This window comes from Asterias amurensis, chromosome 5, assembly GCF_032118995.1.
Source record: "Asterias amurensis chromosome 5, ASM3211899v1".
Taxonomy (NCBI): domain Eukaryota; kingdom Metazoa; phylum Echinodermata; class Asteroidea; order Forcipulatida; family Asteriidae; genus Asterias; species Asterias amurensis.
The window spans coordinates 23,152,246-23,171,443 of NC_092652.1; the positions used below are offsets into that span (position 1 = coordinate 23,152,246).

Genomic DNA, 19,198 nt, shown 5'->3' on the forward strand with positions numbered 1-19,198 from the left:
TAAATTCTTTGATCTAGTGCAGTGTTTCCCACAAGGTCATCTTAAACCCTTCAACCTGAGGTCACCATCTGATATTTCAATTTTGGATGCTTCAAAAGTCGTGAAAAATGATTCCAGTGTTCCGGATGATCGTCCATTTGTTTTTAATTACTTCACTGACTCCATTGGCCCATGCCGTGAAGTCGCTGTCCTCGTTACGCAGGCTGGCTCCTGTCCACGGTCTGGTGACCAGACTCTGCAGTCATGAGAGCACAATTAATGTGGATTTGAAGATGATTGATGGGATGGAAAGTGTATTTGAAACATTGAGGGCTCAAATGGATTCTTGTGAGTTATGCATTGCAAGCACAATATAGAAGTAAAAGAATCGACCGCGTTGTTTGCCTTAAACCTTTGCAGCGATTAGCCTGTGATACCAGCCAACTTGTCATTTCACTTGCCCACCAGATTTTCTCTGGTCATTATTTTAAAACAAAATTGTTGTGGAAATTCACCCCAATCAAAGCTGAAAGCCACTCAATGCATCTTGTTATTACCTTGTAACACTGTCATTTGTATGTTTTTGAAAAAGCATTTTTATTGAGCAATCTATGTAGGCAGTGGTTTTACATGTTGCTTTTACATTATGCTGTTAACAGTATAAAACACTGTGAGAGACGGCTCCCTCTGAAGTAGCATAGATTTTGAGAAAGAGGTAAATTCTCACTAAAATAATAAAAGACTTCTAGCCAGAAGTCGTTTATTCACTATCTGAAAGCCCACAAGTTCGCCCAACAAGGGTGTTTTTTCTCTCATCATTTTCTGGCAACTTCGATGACCAATTTAGCCCAAATTTTCACAGGTTTGTTATTTTATGCTTATGTTGGGATACACCAAGTGAGGAGACTGGTCTTTGACAATTACCAAACGTGTACCTTCCCTTTAAAAAGAAATTTTGTGGGGTTAAAAAAAAAATTGCAATGAGCCAGTGAACCACTGTTTAGGACTTGACTGTCTGAGTAGAGGGTATAGTGTTGATGGTAAGATTGCTGTACCCCACTTCCTTTGATGATTTTGTGGGTGGCACGATTGGCTTGTGCGTAAAGCGCTCGCCTCTCACCAAGGTGACCCCGGTTTGATTCCCGGTCGGGGCCATATGTGAGTTGAGTTGTGCGTTGGTTCTCTGCTGTGCCACAAGGGTTTTCCAGACTCCGGTTTTCCTCCCTTGGGAAAAAATCAAACACTTTCGATCTTGGCTGTGCTCCGTGGTCATAATGGGTTGATGTGGCTGGCAGCTGAATGCGCCCTTGCATGCCTGCTTCTTAAACACGTTGTAGCCGCGTCCTTCGCAATTCAGCTCTTAGCTGCGAGTAAGGATGATTAGCCCCCCCAAATTATTATTATTATTGCAAAAACCTCTAACGAGATTCTCATCGCTGGGCCAGCGAGCTTGGTAATCTTGCAATCCAAGACATCTGGGCCCAATTTCAGGGTGCTGTTATGACAATGACCTTGAATGAAAATTGGTGATTACTTGGTAGGAAATATTTTACTTAAAAATAATAATAATATGGACATCAACAAGTTCAAGAACATATTCTTTGTCATACTTTGGGCTTCAGCACCGGCTTTTTGTCATTGGCTTCGGCTTACGATCTGGCCTACATTTGATCCTCCATTTATTTCTTTTTAATTGTTGTTTCCTCATAGGTTTTAGCCGGTCTTGATGTCGATCTACCCTCAAACTACGAAGTCCGAAATGCTTTCAATATCACTGGATTCCCAACAATTATGTATTTTGAGTAAGTAGGATCTACATACAAAGTAACTAGCTCCATTATAACCTTGCAGTTAATGATCATAAAAACTCTTCCTTGTTGATTTCGGTCAAAATGCGCCTGACCTTCGACATTCAAATGACCATAAATTGGTAACCATTGGGTCAAATTAGTTGAAATTGATGTCTTCGGAAAGGAAACTGCATAAGTTTTCCAAATCTGCCATTACTTTTTTTTGTAGGAACATGTTAGATTGGATAACCTTATGACCTGTACTTTGACCTTGAATTTGACCTTTTTGATTATAAGATCTGGTGATGAACTTTGGTGCAAATTTATATTATGTAAATAATTAATTTGTTTTCAACTTCGGAAGAACAGTATGTCTTTAGAAGATTGGTACTTTTGTGAACTTAATAGTCAGTGGTGTGTTTTAAAATTTACACTACATGTACGTACACCAAAAATTTGATAATTCCAACTCTGATGAAATTTGTCTCCAATTTTCTTATGCTTTTAAGATCAAGGGGTTCCAAACAGTCATTGCTTGATTTTTTTTATCTTGACAGGGAAGGGCAGATGAAATACAACTTTGGAGGTGAGAGGGACAAGAACGGCATCATTGAATGGATGAAGAAGTAAGAAACATTTTAGTCTTATCTCAAGACGTTACAATCATTAAAATTATATTTTGATACCGCATAGAACTGTCTGCCTGTAAATTTCCTTATATGATGTGGCTCTGTGATTATTAAATTTATTCAATGCACAATATTAAACCCATCAATTGTGAGACGACTTTTTTGGGGAAATTGTTAAACAAGACGACAATCCAAGCAAATTGATAGAGTTGCTAGTGTTGAGTAAATGGCCTTTAAAGGGAAGGTACACGTTCGGTAGTTACTTAAAACAAATATATTAACTTAAAAACTGACTTTGTAACGAGCATTGGAGAGCTGTTGATAGTGAAACAACTCTCTCTGAAGTAACATAGTTTTTAAGAAAGAGGTAATTTCTCACTAAAAGAATAAAAGACTTCTAGCTTGAAGTCTTTTATTCCTATCTGAAAGCACACAAGTTCGTCCTACAAGGGTGTTTTTTCTTTCATCATTTTCTCGCAACTTCAATGACCGATTTAGCCCAAATTTTCACAGGTTTGTTATTTTTATGGTTATGATGGGATACACCAAGTGAGAAGACTGGTCTTTGACAATTCCCAACCGTTCCGTTTAAAGTTTTTTTCAGATTCACAAAGAGATATTTAAATATTGCTTTTACAAAACAAGTGTTGTAGCTCGCTGCCAAAATATAGGATTCAAACTGCCTCAAGCTACCAGGCAATCATGGTGGTCTAGTTAGTAAGACATCTGGGCCCAATTTCATGGCTCAGCTTACCGCTGAATTCTGCGCTTACGTTCACGGTTCCCCGCTTACATGCAAGCGCCGAATTTCTGCGCTAGCCTTGTAAGTGCAGAATACCTAGTAACGTGGAGTACGAGGGCGCAGACGCCAAAATTCGTCACTAACCCGTGAAATAGTCTTGCCGTAAGCACAGAATTCCCTGCTTCCGGTAAGCAGAGCCATGAAATTGGGCCCAGCATCAAATGTCTTCGGTTTGAATCTCACCTTTTCATAGGACTCAAGAAAAGTATTGACTATACAGTGCTTTACACAAATTGGTGTAAGGGTCACACTAAATAATATTCAATACTTTTTAGTTTGAATAAGATGGGTTATATACAAGAAAAGAAAAAAACATGTTGTCTGGAGAAAATAATGTTGTTATAATTTGTTCAGCCCTCAGCCACCCAAGGAGCCTGAGCAGGAGTCCCAGTGGAGTGATGAGGAATCGGAGGTTGTTCATCTACTAGACGATAGCTTCGATAGCTACATCGAGAGCCATGAGTCCGTCCTGGTCATGTTCTATGCACCATGTAAGTAAAGTTGGTATAGCTTATTTAAAGCCATTGGACCCTTTCGGTAAACAGTGTTGTCCAAGGCCCACACTTTGTGCACCACAACTTCTACATCAAATAACAAACCTGTGAAAATTTAGGCTCAATCAGTCATCGGAGTTGGGAGAAAACATAGAAAACCCACACTTGTTTCCGCGCGTTCGCCGTGTCATGACATGTGTTTAAAATCAATCCGTAATTCTCGTTAACGAGAATTTATATTGTTTTGCTGTTTTCTCAAAAAGTAAAGCATTTCATGGACTAATATTTCAAGAGAAGTCTTTCACCATTGCCTTCTGTAAACCCTGTAAGTTATGTGTAAATCTGTGAACTTTTATTTTTTTTCTGAACCGAAAGTGTCCAATGGCTTTAACAAAAACTTTTTTAATGAGGTATCACTCAACTCACAAGGCCGGAAGGGCACTTCAAGGTGAGGGCCACCCTTAACTGATTTTTGCTGTCGACCCGGATCAACTGCCACCAAGGCACGTTGCCACCTACTCCTTGGGCTGAAACAGGGTTACCCCCCCCCCCCCCCTTCACAGTCCTTAGGGAAGTAGGCAAGGGTATCGTCCACTAGGAGTCTGCTGTCGATTTCACAAAACTCTTCCTAACTTAAGACTAATCTTAGGACTTAGGACGAGTCCCAACCCTGCACTGTAGCATGCAGACCCTAAGATTAATCCTAAGTTAAGACGAGTTACTCGTCCTAACTCGAGATAAGACGAGTCCTAACTCTTTGTGAAATCGACGGCTGGTTGGTAGAGAGGAATGCTCTACCTTCCCAACTTTTTCAAAGCAATTATGGTCAAGTGCCTTGCTAAAGGCTAAAGGGCAGTAGTGTCATGGCCAGGATTCAAAACCCACACTCTGCTGCTGACAACACCAGAGCTTGGGTTTGGTGAACAGAACCACTCAGCCACGACACGGCACAAAATGATGTCGCAGGTTTCATAGAGGAACCCTAGAGCCATGACTGATTTTACAAAGGGATAAGGGTTATATTGTTATCACGATAATTGCCCAAATCATTTTCAATTCAATTCAAAATTGTTTTTTTGTATTATATAAAAATACAACACCAAATAAAAAGTCACAGACTAGTGGCATTTGGTTAAAATTACAAAATTACATCAAAAACATATGTGCAAGTATTTATGTTAAATCATGCGCTTTACATGGCGCCATAAGCGCAGAATGTTGAAAGTGGCACCATGATGAAGTCGATTTGGTTGTATTGATGATTAAGAATGGTCAGACAACATGAAATTACGGTATCACTAATTGTGCTTTGTTGTTTTGTTTGACGCTTTTCAGGGTGTGGTCACTGTAAGAAGATGAAGCCAGAGTACACAGTTGCTGCTCAAGAATTAAAAGATGAAGGGGTGAGTTGATCAACTTGTCATTGATACAAAGTTTGAAGTATATCCCTCAGCAAGATTTCACACACAACGCCAACATTTTAGATTAATAGTTCATCAATGACCGTGGCTGACAAATATATTTAAATTAATAGAAGGTTTTGATGGGAATCTAGAAAGGAAAGGCACGATCTGATCAATTGGACAGCATTTTGGTTTCGGTGAAGCCTAGCTTTTATTGACAGTCGAGAAACAGTCAAGAGACTAAAGGGCAGATGAATAAAGGGAAATATGAACAGTGGGGACAAAAACTGGTCATAACCACATTTGTGAATAAATTATTTATTGACTCCAGACCAGCGTACGCCACAAAACAAACACGATGTCCATAATTGCCTTGCAAGTGCTATCTCTGAACTGCTGTAGTATGTTGGATACTTTTCAATTAATTTCCCTCTCTCTCATTGTACAGAAAGAAGGAGTGCTTGCAGCGGTGGATGCCACGCTTGCCAAAGACTTGGCTAAACGTTTTGAAATCAAGGGCTTCCCTACCCTCAAGTACTTCAGGTAAGCAGAGAACTTAAGTTTCAACTTAGATTTCAACAAAAGCATGTTGTGGCCGAGAAGTTACAAGCACTGGACTTAAGCTCTGGTGTTTCTGATCTGCAGATCGTGGGTTTGAGTCCTGGTCGTGACACTTAAGCAAGACACTTTACAATTATTGTTTCGTCCTTCTGTAAGGATGAAAAGCCGTTGTAATGTACGTAAACAAATCCAGTACACTTATCGTAAGGAGAAGGTGTTTGCAGACCGTAGACCCTCAAAAGAGAAGATAACTTCAAGATGTAAAAAAAAACAAAAAAACTGGGTCTTAGTTTGTGGAAACAGCACACTTTTTTTGTGACTGTCTGCAACAGCTGTCCCTGCAGATTAGTTGTGTCATTTGAATAGCATTGAGCTGGCAAGGTCAATTAACAATGCTAGCAGATTGATTCAGATAGAATTACCATTTTGTCGTCTACTTTCTAATTTCTATCAATATTTTTTTTTACAGTAATGGCGAGTTTGCTTGGGATTTGAATGAAAGAACCGGTGAAAAAATCAAGGAGTTTATGCAAGAGTAAGTGGCAACTTCAGTCTTGTTTTTATCTGGTTTAAAAACAAGTTTTTATAAATAAGAACAAAAAAGACACTTCTTAACTGCAGGTGTGCTTTGAAACACCAATCTGACTTGTGTCTGCCTCACATAAGAAAGCTCTGTGTGTTTCCGAGCCCCCAACCGGAGCTGAACCAGTTCACGCCCAGCTGCGAGCATGCCAGAAACGAGAATGATTTGAATCATGCGCCCCCTTTGTTCACAGTGGTGTAAATAGCCATATTATAATCGGTGTACCTTTTACTCAGTGGAGACTGAACTTTCATTCACCTTTTCATGTTCCAATTTAGATTCAAGAACTGTTTGTACAACTCACTTGAAACATTTTTTCCTGAAACCCAATCCACATGCAAGGCTCTGGTATGAGGTGGCACTCGAACCAGGGTCCACTGGGGCCAACCTGATCTCCACTTCTAAAGTATATAAATAACCCAATTTTCTTCTTGTAGCCCCTTACCTAGAGTGGCTTTTAGCCTTGTTTTGGGTGAACTTGCATTAATAAAAAACAAATAATAATAACAATTACCTATATTTCCTCAATCCCTCTCGGTTAGTCCATCTCATCCACCTCCTCCACCACCCCCTGAGCCTAAATGGAGTGACGAGGAGTCCAACGTTCTCCATCTCAACGGAGATAACTTCAAGTCAGTCACCAAGAAGAAGAAGCACAGTCTTGTCATGTTCTACGCTCCGTGTAAGTCTCCATGCAGATTGGTTGTTAAATCTTACAGGGCCCAATTTTAAAGTACAGAAAGCAGCTCAGCATAACAAAATTGTGCTTTAAGTAGGATTTGAAACTTTGCACGGTGGAAATACAATATAGAAAGGTTTGCGGTAACACCATGTAAGGACTATCTCTATATGAGTTTGGTTGGTTGTAAAAGGAACCGGTGGTTTCAACTCGATAATTCGATCAGTATGCTCTGATCGTCTTGGTAGCCAAATTCAGAATACAAGCTAAAATACTAGGCCTGGGCGAATTATTCGAATATCCGGTTAATGGCGAATAGGTTTTCCTATCCGTAACCGCGAATGCCTTTTTTTTCTTAACCAGATATCCGCATAGGGCGCGAATACCTATTTACAAACCGTATATTTCTGTAATTACAACCGAGTAACCGGATATTCTTTAATATCCGAATATCCGCGGACGTCGGGCGACAACTGACATGAATGTTTTCTCTGAATCCTTATGAAACTTCTATTAATACAGCATAAAACAGCATATATTAAGTATTTAACTATGCTCACCTCCGTGAAGAGTTAAAACAATGACATTTCTGACGTAATTTGTTCAAAGATTACAAAAGTTTTTCTTCACGTAGAGTCAATCACGATCAAAAGAAAAAGCAAATCGCCATCTTTAAATTAGATCCGGTCATTTTTATGAATGAACCGAGTGACACTGTCTAAAACTTATATCAATCCGCCCATATGATCTCATTCACAAACGAACAGCACCCTCTAGCGGCAAAAAAAAAATATTTTTTTTATTTTTTATTTTTTTTATTTTTTATTAAATAGCGAATATCCGGTTATCCGGTTAATTTCGGATAGTTGGCCAGCGGTATCCGAATAACAAAATTTCACTATTCGCCCAGCACTATAAAATACCATGTCACCAGTAGCACATGTAACTGGTATTCTGTTAGTTTGTGCGTAGCAGAACACTTGGGGCCCAAGTAATAAGTCTCTAAAATCCTTAAAGCTGTTAGGCAAACAAATTTGACATCAGTATATCGTATTCACAGAAACTCGTTGGAGTAGGGCATCCTAAAAACAGTTTAAAAATTATTTCCTCTTTGTTCAAGAAACTTGAGTACATGTACCGTACAAATTTGGCTTCAGTATATCGTATTAACAGAAACTCATTGGAGTAGGGCGTCCTAAAAACTGTTTCAAAATTATTTTCTCTTTGTTGAAGTGCCTTGAGTACATGTACCGTATTGGTGGATACCTGAGCTATTCAAAAACTGGTGTTTCCATTATTTTTATTGAGAAGATTTTACTCTTGTTTTTGTTTTGTTTTATGCTTAAATTCAGAGATCCATTGATGGTGAGTTATAAATAATCGCACAAGTTTTACCCCCTCTCTTTCCACGACTAGGGTGTGGTCACTGCAAGAAGGCCAAACCTGAGTTCAGTGCCGCTGCTGAGCAGCTGAAAGACGAAGTCAAAGTAGCGTATGTTGCCGTGGACTGCACAGAGGAAACAAGCAAGGACATGTGTCAATCGTTTGGCGTGAGCGGCTACCCAACATTAAAGTACTTTATGTATGGCAAGGATCCGACTCAGTATAACGGTGGACGAGAAGTAAGCGTAGACATTTTTGTAGATTGTTTTGAACCAGTGGGTCTTACTTCATAAAAACTTTTAACTTGTCCTTACCATAGAAACTGGAGTGGAAAGATCTTTGCAAAAATAATGCTGAACAGCTCTGTGGAATTGTGCTCAGCGTTAAACAGCGGCTACAGAATGCTCAGAAATATATAGTCGTAACATTTTTGCAATAGATGTACTGTAGTCCACAGGAAACGGAAAAAACATATAACGAGTCTCGTACCTCACAGGAAAAACATGGTAAAAATGGTTTTTCCCCGAAACACTCTAAGCCAAAATTCTGAAAAGCGTGAGGTCAAACAAACCCGCACAACAAAGGAATCGTGATGTCATTGGCAGGTATTTGATGTGGAAAATAGCGCCCTCAGTTTGCCAAAGCTGGAGAACTGTGTTCAAACCCAATTGGGGAAAATCGCCACTGACGTCAAGGGGTCATTATACATGTAATAAATAAGCCGTTTTTGACTCTCGGCTGAAAAAGCCGCGCGGAGAGGTGCTTTTTTTACTTGAATTATTTATTACCAAATGCAAATTTTAAGCGTAAAATGTGTATAAATCGGTATCCACGATGTCTGTTTAGCCAAAAAAGGGTAATAATTAAAATATTGAGATTATCCTGTAGATGCTGTTTCAAATGTAAACCAATTTTTTACCATTTGCATTTTTTGATAAAAGTTCCCTGATAAAAGTTTCTAGTTATTTGGAATGTTTCTGAAAAGAGATATTTGAAGAAGTGTCCTCTTCCACAAATGTTTCGGGTCTCAATCCTAAAATCTTTGTTGTTTGTTTGTTTGTTTACTTTACAGGAGATTGACTTTGTCCGTTTTATGATGCTCCTGGTAAACCCAGACGCAGCCCCCGCCATCCCGGAGCCACCCGTGGTAGACTTCTGGTCGGAGCTTGACGGAGGAGAGAATGTCGTCCAACTCTCGGACGCCACATTCGATGACGTCATTCAGAATGAGGAGTCGGCCCTGGTGATGTTCTTTGCTCCTTGTGAGTAGCAAGCATGATATCTTATTAGGAACTTCAATGTCACATTCTGGTTTGTGATGCGCTCATTATTGAACAGGTGGAGTCCTCATGAAAGTTGGGGAAAAAAAATTAAAATACCATTCAAATCTCTATTAAAATCCCACCTGTATCCTAAGTTACGCTAATTTGTTCTATTGTTAATTGCATTGTTATTGTTTGTGAAATGTGTAGTTTTTTTGTACTTTGGTTGTTCTGGTTGTATTTTTTCTTTGGTTGATTTTGTATTTTGTAAGCGCTTTGTATAAAATTATATATAATTATAAGATTAATATTATTAACTTGTCTATTCTTAGAGATGCTCTACCTGGTTTAAACTAAGCACCAGTACTCTTAGTATGCTGTTAATAAATACATGTTTGTTTAATAAGCATCAATAATAATATTCATCTTGTATTTATAGTAAAGGGTTAACGGTGACACGGTATTGTGTTACAGTAAACCTTTACTATATCGTATTCCCACCATGCAAAGTTTCAAATCCTACTCATCTTGTAATATTATTGTTCCTGACTTTTTGTCTTCAGGGTGTGGTCATTGTAAGAAGATGAAGCCAGCCTACTCAGAGGCGGCAACAGTTCTAAAGGAAGGAGGGGTGAGTAACATTCATCCACGGGGGTTGAAGGGGGGGGGTTAAAGACACTGGACACTATTGGTAATTGTCAAAGACTAGTCTTCTCACTTGGTGTATCTCAACATATGCATAAAATAACAAACCTGTGAAAATTTGAGCTCAATCGGTCATCAAAGTTGCGAGATAATAATGAAAGAAAAAACACCCTTGTCACACGAAGTTGTGTGCTTTCAGATGCTTGGTTTCGAGACCTCAAGTTCTAAATCTGAGATCTCAAAATCAAATTCGTGGAAAATTACTTCTTCTCGAAAACTATTCCACTTCAGAGGGAGTCGTTTCTCACAATCTTTTATACTACCAACCTCTCCCCATTACTCATTACGAAGTAAGGTTTTATACTAATAATTATTTTGAGTAACTACCAATAGTGTCCACTGCCTTTAAAGGTAGAGGTATTAAAATGTGCTTAATTTGCTTTTGAGGAAGACTTTGCTCGGGTCAAAAACATCATGCCATCTGTTAGCCTTTTTGAGATATGGCAGACACCATAGAAGTGCACTGTTTGGTTTGGGAGTCTACAGACAAGTTCACCCAAATCAAATAGTGCAAATGCAATGTGTCCACCGTCTATATCTCAAAATATGTTAGAATTCATATTTCTGTTTGTGTATCTGTTGTTACTTTGTAGAGTTCCGGAGTGATTGCAGCAGTAGATGCCACTGTTCACAAAGCAACTGCTGCTAAGTATGACATCAGGGGCTATCCAATGTGTAAGTATGTCAAGTGTTAGCCTTCTGTCCAGGCTGTAGTAACCAAGGGAGGGTAATGGGGGCAGTGTGACCCCTCCGTCCCCCTCCCCGAACGCTTCTCTCAACTGGAATAGACCGATCCATTAAGCTCCACCCCATTGCGTATTGACCAATCACAATGAAACGAAGGTCCGACACTAAGGTCCGACATGCGTGCGCGTATACTTGGCGCGCGCGGCAGAGTTGTGCAGAAAGGCATTTGAGAGCCCCACATGTTCTTGCTCACACGTGCGTCGTCGGCGGAGCCTACTGGATCGGTCTATTTTGAGCCTCACTTGCCATATGAATTGCTAACATCCGGTTCAGACAGTCGCTCCAGAGTCGCACATAATAAATTATATTAGGAGCGACTCTAGGTCGACCCAAATAGCTTTTTGTTCAGACAGACGAACTTAACATAACATTTACATTGGCTCGGCTCATGACAAGTTGGACGTCTGAAACCAAGGGGCTCCAGAGCCATTCCGAATGACTGCAACAGTTGATCCTTTGACTTCTAGAGTGCCAGTCGCTCCTAACTGTTTGAGACGTCAAACTTTTCATGTACTTGATTCAGAATTTGGTTCGGCGCTACTCTGGAGCGTGTAACTCATCTTGAAAAAGAGCATATTTTTGTGATTGCCACGAAATGTCACCAATATTAAGCTCACAAGTTTTATAAAATAATATTTGTTTATGGCTTTTAATTTTTCCTTGTATTTTTGTTTTCCTTTTCATGAACATGAATTTCGCAAACTTTACATTATGGATTCACAGTAAAGTACTTTAAGTAAGTATTAATTTATTTAGAAAATCAGCAGCAAATTTTGTATCGAATCTTATTATGTTATAACTCTTAGCTCTGCCTATATCTGTTGTTTTGCTTCACCCATATTCAAAATGATGGATTTAAAACTTCATCAAACACATCTTCAGAAAATGTGTTTGAGAAATCCAGCTGTGATTAGTTACCAGTCCGATGAAGCCACAAGTGTAGTTGTGAAACATCACTGACAAATTTGTGAGCAGTTTATGCTCTACTTTTCATCTATAAATTGGAATTGTTAAAGTGAACACCTTTACTAAAGTTTGAATAGACATTTCTAATGAATCTATTCAAGAATTCATCATACATTATTATGTGGTGATTTTGGGAAGCATGCAGTTGTACAGTAAGGAAACACAAGATGATGTGTACCAGGCCTAAACTAGGATTCACTTACTTATTTCTTCATTATTTTGTTATGCGCTTGTGTAGTTTTATGTAATGAGCACAATATAAATCAGTAAATTATTAAAGGAACACGTTGCCTTGGATCGGAAGAATTGGTCTATGAAAAGCGTTTGAAACCGTTTGTTATGATTGCATATGGTTAGAAAGAAGTTTTAAAAGTAGAATATAATGATCCACACAAGTATCACTCAAAATTGCACGGTTTTCATTTTACGTCGCGAACGAACACGGTCGGCCATTTATGGGAGTCAAAGTTTTGACTCCCATAAATGGCCGACCGTGTTTGTCGATGAAGTAGACAAAAACCACGCATATTTGTGTAGATCATTGTATTCTACTTTTTCAACATCTTTCTGACCATATCGATTTTGTAACAAACGGTCACAGGACGCTTTTCAAAGACCAACTCGACCGATCCAAGGCAACGTGTTCCTTTAACCATTATTATTATAGGCCCCTTGAGTAGCCTCATTTTTATTTTTCTGTTGAAAAGTGTCTTTCCATTTTGTTTATTTTAAAGGGAGGGTATATGTTTGGCAATTACTCCACAAGTTATTGACCATAAAAACTTACTTTACTACTTACTGTAGTTTAGAGAAAGGCTTCAGGTTTGAGGCATGATGTAATGTATTGTTTTTTTTAGTAAATGTTTTTGTAATTTAGTTTAGTCGTGCAGATGATTTTTTGTTTGAGTGAAATACTATCCAACCAAACTCTTTTTTACAGATATCATTGGTACCATTAATATCTGTAAATGAAACAGTTTCAAGAACAAAACAAAACAAAATCAAGGACTTTTTAGAATAAAACATCGGCCCCCCAAAATGGAAAATCATCTTCCATGTTGGGCTTAGTAGTAAGATGATGTGAAATAAGAACAAACATTTTTAATGCCTCCTAAATTAGATAATTTCTAACATTATTGATTTGTCCACTTAGAAATGGAGTTGCCCGTGACTACGTGGCAGGCCGTTCAACAGATGAGCTGGTGCAATTCATGCAAAAGTAAGAATTGAATTTCCCCTTTTTTTGAATCTTGGTTTTATAACCATGTGGTCCAGTGAACCTCCTTCCCATCTTGAAGCCCGGTTCATACTTCCTGCGAATGTGAGCGCGATCTGAATTTTGACGTCACAAATTCGCAACAAACAATTCGGACAAGTTGAGCTGTGTTCAACTCTTGCGAAATATTTTGTAGCGAAAACGAAGCTGTGACGACAACATACGTATTGCAATCGCATTTGCTGGAATTATGAAGCAGGCTTAAGGCTAAAGCGCCCCTGCTTCCTCTGTGGGTCCATTGCGCCTTAATCTTGTTGCCATCATCTTGGTCATGTTGCCTGTAGCCAATACCAGCAATGATTAACAACATACATTGTACAAAAAGGAACCAGACTGTTTCTCCTATCAGTCTCTAGTCACACCCATGCTGATTTCTGAGAAGGTTGAATGTGTCAGTCAGCTAAGCACGGCTTGTTTGCTGCCGTGTAAATATGTTCAGGACACTCCACTGTTAATAGGGAATTCGTTTTGGGTATACAAGGTTCTGCCCACAGTGGTTGGTGCCGGAAAACTCACTCGACACTCGGGATTCTCCCACCATCACTGGAAAAAATTCCCCTGTTTCTCCCACCAACACTGGAAGAAATTCCCCTGTTTCCGGCCACCACAAACTTTTTACATTTGTATGTTAAACTTGAAAAGTCCTTTAATGTAAAACCTAATATTTACAAGTGAAACAAATGGTATCCAAAGCCATAATTTCGAGTACTTCTTTGGTTTGAGTGTATTTTTGTGATCTAGGGAAAATGTTTTTCCGCCACTCAAGAAATCCTGGGCACAACTCTGGGTAATTAAACATCCATCTGTTTTTTATTGTTTCAGTCCGGAAGCCGCAGCGACCCCCGTCCCACCAGCTGAAGAGTTACATTGGAGTGACACACCGAGCGAGGTCAACCACCTGACGCAGGAAACCTTTAAGACATTCACAGCAACCAACAAGTATGTACTGACCATGTTCTACGCACCGTGGTGCGGCCACTGCAAGCTCGCCAAGCCGGCCTTCCAGGAGACAGCAGCAGCCATCAAGGAGGAGGAGGGAATGAAATTGGCCGCTGTTGACTGCACAATCGAAAGAGGTGAGGTGATAAATTGTATTATAACACCCCTTACAAGTATTCTGCCTGCTCATTGGTTTAGAGCGCGTCACATGACATGTCTTAGTTTTGCTAGACGACGGCCGTTTGATAGTGCGTCGGTTTGCCGTGCGCTAGTCCGAAGACTAGCACACGGCGTGCAGTACCCAGACGTCCGTTGCGTGTTCGAGGATGATACATTAATAGTCTGTAACCATTTCGGATTGCACGACACTACATGCAGCACAGTAAAAGTTTTTGCAATTTGTATTCGCGTCGTCCGTGGATTGTAGCATTCAGGTCTGTAACTTAATAATAATAGTACAGTATTTAGAAAGGTTTGGGGGTGTTATAAAACAAATATTGACTGCTTTTACTCGTGCAATGGTTAAAACTATGACTCACTCGGTGATCCCCGGAGCGTTCTATTTTCCCTCGGCTTCGCCTCGGGAAAATAGAACACTCCGGGGATCACCTCGGGAGTTATTGTTTTAACCATAGCACTCGAAGCAGTCAATATTTGTATATTATCAGTCATGGTTGATCCTTAAAAAAAATAGTGGTCGTAAGTGGATTGTAGCAAGGTGTCAACAATGGCTGCAAGATTTGACTCGACCAAAAAGGTTTCCCAACAGTTCATGAATTGACATTGTTGTACCTATTGTCTTTATGTTAATGCATTTTTGCTGTTTGGGAAGTCATGTAAGAGTCTTGTGTTTTTTAATTTTTTATTGTGGTATTTCCTTGCTTTTACTAGTTATTAGTTTTTTTTTTAAATCGTTGTCTAAATATTTTGTTATGCGCTTGTATACAATTTATGGAACAGGCGCAATATAAATCACTAAATTATGTAGGATTCGAACTGCCTCTAGCTACCGGGCAATCTTGGTAGTCTAGTTGGTAAGACACTACTCTAGAATTGCAAGGGTCGTGGGTTCGAATCTCATGCTTGTTATATATTTTTTTCACAGGACTCGGGAAAGTACTGAATATATAGTGCTGACACACATCGGTGTATGGGTAAAACCAAAATTAATACACTAAATTATGATTAAATTGTTATTATTATTTTCACTTTTCTCCTTTTTATTTGCCTCAGATATTTGCAGAGAGAACGAAGTCAAGGGATTCCCAACTTTCATAATATTTTCAGACGGGATCACCCAGGAATACAAAGGTGGCCGAACGAAAGGCGAATTTTATTCCTTTATGCAAGGTCTTAAGACCCTGAACAGCGACCAGGCTAAAGAAGAACTCTGATGAAGGTCGTTGAACCCCTTTTAGGTGAAATTAGCCGGGCATAAAGTCATTCAATCTAAAAATAAGGATGATGCTTTTTTTTTTTTTTTTTTTTTCCCAAACCAAAGTTTTATTGCTATTGTAAGGAGTAATCTAAAAGCATTTTACTTCATAATAAAAAATAAATAAATAAATAAAATAAAAAGTGGAATAATTCTCAGGATTTGAACTACCAGTGCCAATTTATCAATGAGTCTGTGCACTAGTTCCATATATTGAAAACTATGCCTCCTTTTTTTGTAACTTCTCTTCTAACTAGGCTTTTTATACCAGTGTGTTTAGATACAGCCGAATACCGCATGATTTTGTTCAGGTTTTGGTGTTATTTTTATTATTTTATTTAGGTGTTCTGGCAATAAATTTGGTTGAGTATCAGATGACATCAAAGGAAACAAAATGGAAGTTACAGTTAAAAGGAAGTGTAGTTAGCACAATTTGGAAGGCATGTGTTTTCCCCCGAAGGACTAATATTATTCCACTGCCTTTAACAGCCAAATATACCTTTCAGTTTTATAATAAGGAACCAAATAATATACAAAAATTATTATGATCTGGATTGTTATGTTGAGGCTGACTCTTTGATGGGACTCCAAGTTTCATAGGTTTGTGTGTTCCCAAATAGTTTATGTGTGTGTTGTCACAAACACAACAACATTTTTTGTTCTGTTATTATAATTATTCTTCAATTATCTACTCCCCCCCACTCCCCGTTGAATTATATACGTTTTTTTGGAGGGAATCATTTTATAGGAAGCTTTTTCACTGTCATTCAATTTATGATAATTAACAGATCTATTTTTCAGATCTGTGTTGTAAACAGTTGTTTTGTTCTTTCAGAAGGCATTCATTTTAATTCATTTTGTTTGTTTGTTTTTGACTATTATACTGTGTAGTGTAATGTTATTTTCCCATTCTGTATTTGAATGTGTACATGTATATTGTTTCATTTGAAGGTTATGGCATATTCGGGTGATTTTATTTTGTGTGCATGCTTAGGGAATACCTTTTTAAAATATGTCTTCCTTTTTGTCTGATCTGCTGAAGTGGAACTTCAAGCGCTTAATTGAAGATGCTCCATGTTAAACCCAGGCACTCCCTGCCAAAACTCAAAACTGGGTTTATTCAATCAATAAGATCAGAATAGGAGGTTTCAAATACGCAAAATTAGGAAAGATAATGAAACATCCTGAATGCTTTAAAGATATCACATCAGGTGTTCGATTGACTTCACTTTTCTCTTTTTCTGGGAAGTGCTTGAGTTTGACTTGATGTATCATATATGTCGGAAGAAATATTAATCTCATATTGGTATCTACCAAACAAGGTACTTAAGGCGCTGAGTATATACAAACTTTCAGAAAGATAGGTAATTGCAGTGATGAGTTTGAGACCCAATTGTTTAGCACCTTATAAGGGTCAGGTGCTCTGGCGCATACAGCAGCCACAGCCAGGAACACCGGGGCGAACCCCTTCTCTTTTCGAAAAGTGTACTGGGTTCTTTTACATGCGTTACACAACACATGGGACCTATGGCTTTACGTCCCATCCGAAGGACAAAGCAATGGTTAAGTGTCTTGCTTAAGGACACGGCTGGGGATTCGAACCCACACTCTGCTGATCAGAAACACCAGAGTTTGAATTCGGTGCTCTTAACCGCTCGGCCACAACACTTCCACAGATGTTATTATTATATTATGCAATAAGGTCATATTTGAGTTTTACACCGAGGTTGTGTCTTAATCAGTCAGTGAGGTCATATCATAATAACGTCATATCTTAACTTCGCACTGAGATCATATCTTCCGTGCGGTAAATTTTTAATTGATCGATGAGGTCATAATCTGAATATCATTTGTATGGTATTGAATGGTAGATGCACTATGCTGAGCTGCAGTATGGTGAATGCATCTTCACAGTGCACGAAGACCTATCATTGTATGATAGTTGTACATAGCGCTAATGCACGTTTCTTTGTTTGACAACAAAGCTGGCAGCCTCTACAGATGGGTCTGTACCCAAACAACTTACTTGATCGGTTTCATCGACTTCATCAAATCATTCCTGTTTTTCAATGCAAGTCGCCGACCGGTGACTTCTAACGTTTGCTTTTTCATACCCCAAATTCTCACAATTTGCATTTTTTATTTCAACATTTGTGTAGTGACCAAAGTAGATATAGCTGTTAGTGTTGCATCACTAGTTTCGGAATTTAAAATCAGAATGAAATCTCTGAAGTCAGAACTCTAAAAACTGAAATGTAGCCTATAACGCTGAAGATAATCAGGATGATTTGATTTGTAAGTCAAGTTTGGTTGGTTCATCAAATTTGATTATTAGTCGGGACGGTTTGATATGCATACCAATTTTAGACCTTAGTTTTAAGAGCCGAAAAACTTGCTATGCCTTTACAAATTTTGCGTACAGGTAGCAGTATACTTTTCATCCAAAATGAGTTTTGGTTTCTGTTGTTTATGGCCGTTTCCTCGGTCAATGCGCTTAGTAGCAAACAATTGCTCTTTCACAGCAGGGTCAACTTATATCAGGGATGTGATTTTGTCTGTTTTTAAAGGATTTGGGTACAATGTCGACATATCATTACATTAAACTTACACCGTTTGAAGATATTGATAGTAGAAAGCATACCTTTAAATTTTAGTCGCTGAGGTGCTGTCGTTTTCTTTTAGAAATGAGTAAAACAATGTCACGAAAATAGTTTTTACATGCTAAAATAATTTTCGTCTCCATGACATTGTTTTACTCATTCCTAAACAAATACAGCACCTCAGCAAGTAATATTTTCAGGGAAGCTTTCTACTATCATTATCTTCAAACTGTAGGTTTTAATAGTGTTAATCTGTGGACATTGTGTTTTATGTCCTACAAAAATGTAAGCTTCATGCTCGCAAGTTTTTGAGCTCGTACATGCTCACGCGCTTTGCGCTCAGATTTCAGTTTTTTTCTTCTCAACAGCCTATCGCATCCCTGTTATGTAAAGCTGGCAATCACAAACAGTTAATTAGCTTTAAAGCACAAACAATCTTGCTCGGCAGGAGCAGATTACCAGCATACTGTACGGTATGTAAAAACTATATTGAGCAAGTTCGGGTGGCGATCATTTTGTTGTTGTCAACCACTGGTCAATGTTCCATGGTTACCTATGCATTGAATACATCATGGGTACCAGGCAAAATCAACCAAAGGGTGCGTTCGTTTAGCTTCCCTGGGTCGACCCCGGTGTGTGGCGTTTTCTTTTTCCAGGATGAACGTGTGCAGATAATTACCCACGTTCGTCCTAGACAAAAAAAAAAAAAAAACGCCGGGGTCGACCCAGGGAAGCTTAACGAACGCACCCTATAGTCGACTATAGTGCCTCACTCAAACTTCCTCATGATTGTGCACTTAAGCTTTTTCGAAGACACTATTTTTGAAATATTAGATCTGCTCAGTTTGAATCTTGATGCATTTTAATCATGTACAGGAGAAACTTAAATCCAATCTTTTGTTGTTGAAGTGAATATAAATCATGGATGTATACATAGCAATAAATGACGATAACTTTTCTATTGA

At 38.7% G+C, this 19,198-nt stretch overlaps 1 protein-coding gene across 1 annotated transcript in view; it reads left to right on the plus strand.

The window, feature by feature from the left end:
- Positions 1-19,198, plus strand: part of LOC139937438 (protein disulfide-isomerase A5-like) — a 34,532-nt gene extending 15,334 nt beyond the window's left edge. Inside the window, exons 9-23 of the mRNA XM_071932579.1 lie at positions 1,690-1,781; positions 2,327-2,395; positions 3,555-3,691; positions 5,030-5,097; positions 5,546-5,640; positions 6,128-6,193; positions 6,784-6,923; positions 8,337-8,542; positions 9,376-9,565; positions 10,129-10,196; positions 10,864-10,945; positions 11,741-11,753; positions 13,137-13,202; positions 14,082-14,335; positions 15,432-19,198. Coding sequence (XP_071788680.1) covers positions 1,690-1,781; positions 2,327-2,395; positions 3,555-3,691; positions 5,030-5,097; positions 5,546-5,640; positions 6,128-6,193; positions 6,784-6,923; positions 8,337-8,542; positions 9,376-9,565; positions 10,129-10,196; positions 10,864-10,945; positions 11,741-11,753; positions 13,137-13,202; positions 14,082-14,335; positions 15,432-15,592 — 1,707 coding nt within the window. The 3' untranslated portion in view covers positions 15,593-19,198. The remainder of the gene's footprint in view (positions 1-1,689; positions 1,782-2,326; positions 2,396-3,554; positions 3,692-5,029; positions 5,098-5,545; positions 5,641-6,127; positions 6,194-6,783; positions 6,924-8,336; positions 8,543-9,375; positions 9,566-10,128; positions 10,197-10,863; positions 10,946-11,740; positions 11,754-13,136; positions 13,203-14,081; positions 14,336-15,431) is intronic.